This window comes from Trachymyrmex septentrionalis, unplaced genomic scaffold, assembly GCF_001594115.1.
Source record: "Trachymyrmex septentrionalis isolate Tsep2-gDNA-1 unplaced genomic scaffold, Tsep1.0 scaffold126, whole genome shotgun sequence".
Lineage (NCBI taxonomy): Eukaryota > Metazoa > Arthropoda > Insecta > Hymenoptera > Formicidae > Trachymyrmex > Trachymyrmex septentrionalis.
The window spans coordinates 925,414-933,007 of NW_017304395.1; the positions used below are offsets into that span (position 1 = coordinate 925,414).

The 7,594-nt window shown below is 30.4% G+C and overlaps 1 protein-coding gene across 3 annotated transcripts in view; it reads left to right on the forward strand.

Moving 5' to 3' along the window:
- Positions 1-581: 581 nt before the first annotated feature.
- LOC108756012 overlaps positions 582-7,594 on the forward strand; it is a 141,827-nt gene continuing 134,814 nt past the window's right edge. For all 3 annotated transcript variants that reach the window (XM_018499550.1, XM_018499560.1, XM_018499566.1), the window contains exons 1-2: positions 582-1,231; positions 2,765-2,914. In XM_018499550.1, coding sequence (XP_018355052.1) covers positions 2,836-2,914 — 79 coding nt within the window. In that variant the 5' untranslated portion in view covers positions 582-1,231; positions 2,765-2,835. The remainder of the gene's footprint in view (positions 1,232-2,764; positions 2,915-7,594) is intronic.

Below are 7,594 nucleotides of genomic sequence, written 5' to 3' on the forward strand. Positions count from 1 at the left end.
TTTTTTCTTCGTAGCTGAAGAATGACACTCAAGGCAGTGTGCATGCAAGCGTCGTGGGGCGTCGCGACGCTGGACCGGCAAATTAAGCGTCGCAACTTCGGCTTTACGTAATGTCAATCTGCTGTTGCTGCTACTAACACCGTCGGGTGAGACTCGTCAAGGTCGCGGGCCGGAAAACGCGCTGCATACCCGTAACGAGATGCCGTCGCTGCTGCAGTCAAAGCCGATGTCGATTCTACTAATCGAGTGAGAAGCAAAACGTTCCACTAGTCAAGTTGAACGAGCGGAAGTCTTTGAAGGGAACAAAGCAGGTGAAACGACCGAAGTAATCTAGTAAATCGATCAATTTACTAGAATAGATTTAACGGATCAAGGAAAAGATGCAGACGTAAGAAAAAAAGGAAGAGGAAAATTTAGATTAGGAAAAATGTGGAAAATCGAACAAGAAATTGAAAGATTAAAATAGACGATTAAAAAAATTAAACAAAAAAAGTAAAAAGAATTGAAAAAATTGAGAATAATCTGTGTATTAAAAAAAAAAAAAATGAAGATTGTATAGTATTCATTATATATAGTAAAATTTAAAAAAGTGACAGCAAAAAAATTTGAAAATAGCTAGAGTGAAAAAATTGATATTCGGTGAAAAAGTGATACGCTAGGTAGTTTTAGTAAAGCGACATGTGTTAAACATTTTGGGAAACGATACAAGCAGTCAGTCGTAGAAGAAAAGGCTAGAAAGCACAAAGGAAAATACCAAGAAAAATAAAATAAACATAAGACAATCGTCTTGGGAAGCTTTGGAGGGACAGGACTGAAACCTAAGAAAACATTCACGGAAGCCTGAGAAAGAGACAAAGCCGAGAAAGATAACCGTTCTTGAAGAAAATACCCATTGCCTCAAGGCGATACTCGAGTCTTACTCGTCGTGGAGGACGTTGTAAGTGTCTTTTCCTGTCGAGATATCATCAGCCACGTTTCATCGTCTTCCTGGATCAGCGATCGCGTCTGGACGGCCTTCGCAGAAGCACTTCGGAAATTCGCGTTTACTAAAGTTTCGGACGGTCGCAGCGCGTGACTTTCGTTCTTATTTATTGTGTTGTGTTAATGAAAGTGTCCAGTCTGTTCTCGCAGACTCGTCGCGACTCTTAGTCCGAGCGGACGCGCATTACCGATTCTCACACATCGTTCCTCTGGTCAAAGTAGACATTTTCGGATTCTTACATCGTCTCAGGTTGGTTATTATTCGTATTGAACGATTCTGAACTTGCGGATGAATTTGACTCCATGAACTTATGAATCTTATGCGTTGTCCACAATAAAGCATGATGTACGAATACAAGAATGTAACAGTACATGGTTTTATCACGCATAATAGCGCACAAATTACGCAAAAATTTGGGACTACCCGATGGACAAATTTCTAATAGCAGCTTTATATTAGCCCATAACATTTGGAGTAAATTTCTTATTGGTCATCCAATTACGCATTCAATAAAACACTTGATATTCTTACATCATTCAATAGAGTAGTAAGCCATAAGAAATTGACCAATCACGAATGGAGACTCAACTATGATTGGCCAATTTTTTACGGCTTAGGGCTGTATACTTATTTTAGATTGGGACTTAATTTGTATCAGACAAATTGACAATTACAATTGAAAGTTGTCTATCACGATGAGCTCATTATATTAATAGGGATTGGCTGAAACAAAACCGGACATTTGTTAATCATAATCATCAATTTATAATCTCTGATACGGGCTTTATGATATTTCATAGTAGAAGATCTAAATGAAACAAAAGTATAAAATAAAACTTTCGTTTAAAATTTTATTTCTAAAAAAATCGATTTTGAGACTTGCAAAGGTAGAAATATTTTTATATTTTAAATGCATATTGTAATATACTGTGGAATGTAAAAAAATACAAAAAGGATGAGTCATTTACTTGTTCAATTTTTAAAGTCTATTACATATACTGTTGCGTATATAGTATCTACATGTACTTTTACACATCCATATGTAATTTCTTATAATAATATAATATTTATATAATAATTTATTTATATGAATAAAATATGATATTTTTTTTAATAACTGCTGTGTCGAATTGAGAAGAGTTTGATATAATATATAATATATAAGATCATTGAAAAACGTTTAAAAAATTAGAATAATTATATTACTAGAGTATTACTTTAAGTATTTAAAATAATTGATCTAAAAGTAAAAAATATATGAAAACAATTAATTTTATATTTTCAATTTATTTTTGGGTGTGACATTCTAATTGTATCTTTAATTATATAACTTTGTAGTATATCATATAATTGATTTATGTAAACAAATTTGTTTATATTATGAACAGTTAGAGGGTTTGTTGGAATTATTGAGAAAGAAATTAAGACAGCAGAATCAAATACAAAATAAAGTAAAAAAATTTGCCGCAATCATGCGGCTCTTTATTACATGTGCCTCGAATTTTTTTAAGGCCGCGTTTAGATACTTTACTCAAGTATTTTTACTAAATGTTAAACAAAGATAGTATCTGGGTGCACCCGCATAAAGTTTCTGAATTCAGCCTACGTAAACTATTAAAACTATTAAAACCCGGCATGTATTAATAAATAGATTGATAGATTGAATCGATAAGTTGACATATTGAATCATTACGACAAATAATTATAACGTATTATTAATGCTGAGGAAGATCAGTGTGATTTTTATGTAATTAACATATGACATTATTGTCTGCTAATTAGATTCGAAGAAGCCGAATGTCTGACACTGCTACTCTCGGCAGAACTCGACACTTTTGGACGTAGGTAGGACAATGAGTGTCAGAATTGTTGTGAGCGTCACTGAGCTCACGAATATGGACGCCAAAGATCGCTATGTCGTCGAGGGCATCGGTGAGTTTTTTAATTTGCCATTGAATAAATACTATTTTGCACTGAAATTTATAAAGAAGATTAAAAATGAAACGGTACAAACTGTGTCTCAAAGAAATCGTATCGAAGTCTATTTATGGCAATAAATTTTAGTTTTTGTTAACATTTCCGAGTCTCTTAGTCACGACATCCATGTTGTTTTTTCTATTTTTACCTGCTATCTAGATATTTTATCATGCAAACGAAGTATTGTTTGATCAAACAGATAACCGTTATTCAGACTAAACTTTTTAGTAAAATACATCATACAATGGTTTAAAATCTAAAAAAAGGTTAAATAAAATTTAATTTAATTTTAATTTTTAAAGATCAGAATTTTCGCGCGTATTTCTACAGATTATAAACATATTATAAAGTAAAATACATCACGTGATACTTTTATATCGAAAATTTTATTTGTGATGTAAAGTCACGAAATTTATACTGCACAAAGAATAAATTTATAAATATTTACCAAGAAAATTGTTTATATTTTTTATGGTACTATATCTAGATCAGAATATTGTTAAATTAAAATTTATGTTTTATAGATTAAAAACTATGTTATATTACATTAATGTTGGCAAATGCAATATTACACTTATAAAAAAATGTACACGCATTAAATTATCTCAACTTTAAGCAAATATATTTTTAAATTATCAATGAACATCAAAATAATTGTGAAATAATTATTAAATACGTTAGATATTTGGGATATCAATAACTTGAAGATTAAAATAAAAATTTGAAAATGTGTTTGTTTGGTCAACTTGTCCACATCTTTCGGAACACTATATAGTACATTGATTTGCACGTTCTATCTCCTGAATCCCTTGTTCATCGAGATTTATTCGGGTAGCAGACGATTGTTACATAAATGATGTTATGCGACGCAAAAAGCAACGCAACAAAAATAGTGAATAAGGATAAGTTTGCTTTATATATAACGACCGTTCTTATTTGATATCATTCTAATGACTCTCAGGTAGATAGCACGACCCGTACAATTTTCTTTTGTTCGCGATAGCGAGAATCGATTATGAATTGAAAAAATATTATATATATTCAAGTAGGTATATGTTTTTTGTATATTCATATATTTATCTATTATATCTCTTTTGGGAAAATCTACTTTAAATAAAATTAAAATTTTTAAAAGTAATTAAGAGTTTACTTAAAAATTTTTGAAGTAATTTAAAGTATACAGAAGATTAATTTAAAGTTACCTAAGAATTTTTAAGTATTTCAAGGCTGATTTTAAAATAATCTTAGAAAAACTGAAGGTTCTATTATTTCCATTGCATCTGAAATTTTTTAAGTGCTTCTAAATTTTAAAGTAAGGTTAAATTGACGTAAAATTCACCCATAAATAGTACGCGACATTGTCACAGATGGACGCGACAGTGTTGCATTTTCTCGTAAGTAATCATGCAGGATAAAATAAAAGCGTCATGAGATTTTTTATTCGTGTCCTTATGAAATAATTTTTTGATAAAAGCTTCCTTATAATAAAGCAGGCTTGCCTTGAAATTTGAACAAATTTATGACTTTACAATTATTATTTTAAAGAAAAATTTTAAAATTGTTGAGACTTATTTCTCACAATTTTTGAGTTAAGATTTAAATTGTTAATATATTGTATTAATACGTAAATTAACATTTTATCTGGGATGCGTTCGAGAAGGTTACTAACACTATTTGTATCATTTAATCTATTCTTGTTTTACGTCGAATGAATGATAAAGATAAAGTGACACAAATAGCGCTAATAGCGTCTCCCCGAGCATATCTCTAATGCAATTCCAATCTCAAATTGTGTAACTGCTTCCTCCCCACTGTCAATTTTTGACTTTTGCGATATTTGAATAATAATTAATATAAGTATAAAAAAGAAGGCGCGGAATTCTTTTGTATAGATCTGCAGAAAAAAACGCACATTATTTTGCAGAGTTACGAAAGATGAAATCTTTCTTGAATACGTTCGCTCTCGCCAAAACATATATATCGACGTGTCACGCTAACAATACGCTCGTTAAGTATCGCTCGCTTGCGCGTTTACACGCAATTACGCGAATTTGCGCACGATTCGCGAATGCTAACGTCGTCGGCAAATAAATATCCACACGTCATTTACGGGACTCATTTACACGCGACAGATGAGGTCTGTAAATGGACCGCGCTATGAGATCCGAACGTCGTTCATATAACTCGTCTGAGATTTGTTTTCGATATTCCCAGTATTTTTGTTCAGAATTTTTTATTGGCAGTCAAAAAGATCTGCTTGCTTTACATATTTTTGAATTAATCGTTCCTGAAGCAACACTCGCAATGACTTTCCGAAAGATTCCTTCAATTTTTAAGAGCAATGCTCGCGTTCTAAGGAATATTTTATTCCATATTACAGAAAGTATGATTCTTATTGAAAATATCAAGATCGATAAATAATATCTGATAAATTTTAATAAACGTAACATTGTTTTTTCATTTGTTGTGTTTCCTGAGTTACTAAACAAGAATAATTTCCTTCAAGTTCTCTGTATTCCAAGACGCGCTTTGTTCGAACTAGATATTGGATTTATTATTCGATCCGCTAAGCAGATACTATTGCTCGGCGTGATTAATAGATCTTATCTGTGCAAAAAACCGGTATAATTACGCCAACGTTACATTATATAATCTACTACCGACACTTGTGTCCGTCTGCGCATCGAGAATTTACACGCCCTCGCGCGCTTGTAGATGTTTGCCGCGCGAATTTATTGCTCGTGGCAATCCACGTAATTGTATAATATACTATTTCGTACTTGGAAGTTATTAAAAGATCTCTGACTATTGAAACAGAAATTTAATTTACATTCCAAAAGTCTCTGAAATTTCTTATTATAGGAAGCTCAGGATTATTTCAGGATTAAAATAGTTTAATTATATTTTATATTTAATTCACATTGGAATTTTATGGAAAATTATTATACAATTTTGTGGATAAAAAAACATCAGCTTGTTATATTCATATCCAACAAATATAATTTAATAATAAGCCAAAATCAAGTATGTTAACATATAGTAAAAATGAGTGATAGATACATCGTTGGCAGAATAAGTTTCGACTTACTCACAGTCTTTATCACAGTCGAAATTAACACACAAAAGAATTTATATATATATACACACACACACATATTTTATATATATATATATATTGTATATGTGTGTATATAACCAATGTTGTGCATAGATGATTTTAAAATTAACTAGATAAAGATAAGATGAAAATTTAGAAATTTATCTTAGATAAGATAAAGATGATTCAATTAAATCCATTTAGATAATCTAGATAAATTTATCTGAAAATTCATCTGAAATTTTTCAGATAATTTTTTATATTTTTAAGACTTATACTTACAGTTACCTTTTGTATGAATTTTTTTATTGTTTGTCGTATCAATTAAAAGAGTCTATAACTTATTAATTTTAATTTAATTTCATTATTACTCACAGTTAATAAAAAAATATAAGATTTTGCTATTTATTTTGCCTTTTTTGTGACTGAACTAATGTACACTTTTGGAACTTAAAATAGAGATAGGTATTATATTTGATATTTGGCGAAAGAGAAAAAGAGAGTTCTATGCACTATAACTCTCTGCACGTCTAGTGCAGAAATAAAAAACAGAGGGTTGATTGTGTATCTCGAAATAAAATAAAAATTGCAAAAGTGAGCAAATTCACTAGAATAGTTATAATTTAATTGGTCAATATTTAGTGAATTTGCTCACTTTTGTAATTTTCTCCTCATTTCAAGATACACAATCACAAATCACTTGAGTGTAAGTGAGTAGTTATATAAGATGTGTTCGCGTTACATGAAATCTCTAAATATTTTTTGCAATTAAAATGAGATGATATATATATATATATATATTTGGCCTTGAAAAGAGGGACAGCGAAGGTATCGAATAGAAAAAGTACAAGTAACGCGAATAGATCTATCTACTACTGGATGGACTCACTTTCTCCTTGAGGCTGAAAATTGTTCTGCAAACATGAATTACAAACATGAACTACATAAAAGCGAATATTTCAATATTCAGCATATTTTCAACAATGTAAAATGTAAACTAAATTATCTAAATGTCATTCTAGATAAAGATGACACTTTTTTTCATCTAAAATGCAGATAAAGATAATTAATATTTTTATTATCTAGATAAAGATAAAATGACATCGAAATTTCATTTAGATAATTTTATCTAGATAAGATCCAACATTGTATATAACCTAAATCTAAATTTTAACTAAACTGTTCTAACTAACTAAACTAAACTCGTAGTGGTGAAAGAGCCAAATATAAGCAGATCGCAATTAAATATTACAGTGTCAAAGATTGATAAATCATTCTATCTATGACGAATATACTAATAAAAAACAATTCTATTGTGGTGAATGAATTTTTGAAACAGAGAAAGAGAGTTCCCTTCCCTCTATCCATAATCCTGTTTTATACTGAGCTTCTTATTATAATTGCATGCATATATAAACACTAAAAAATTTTCCGCATTAATGCAACCTCTATAAATAAGGTGAACTCATAAATAAATTGTACTGACTGCCGAGATAAAGGGTGGGCCATCTATTGGTACGTTTTTGAATTTCGTCGTA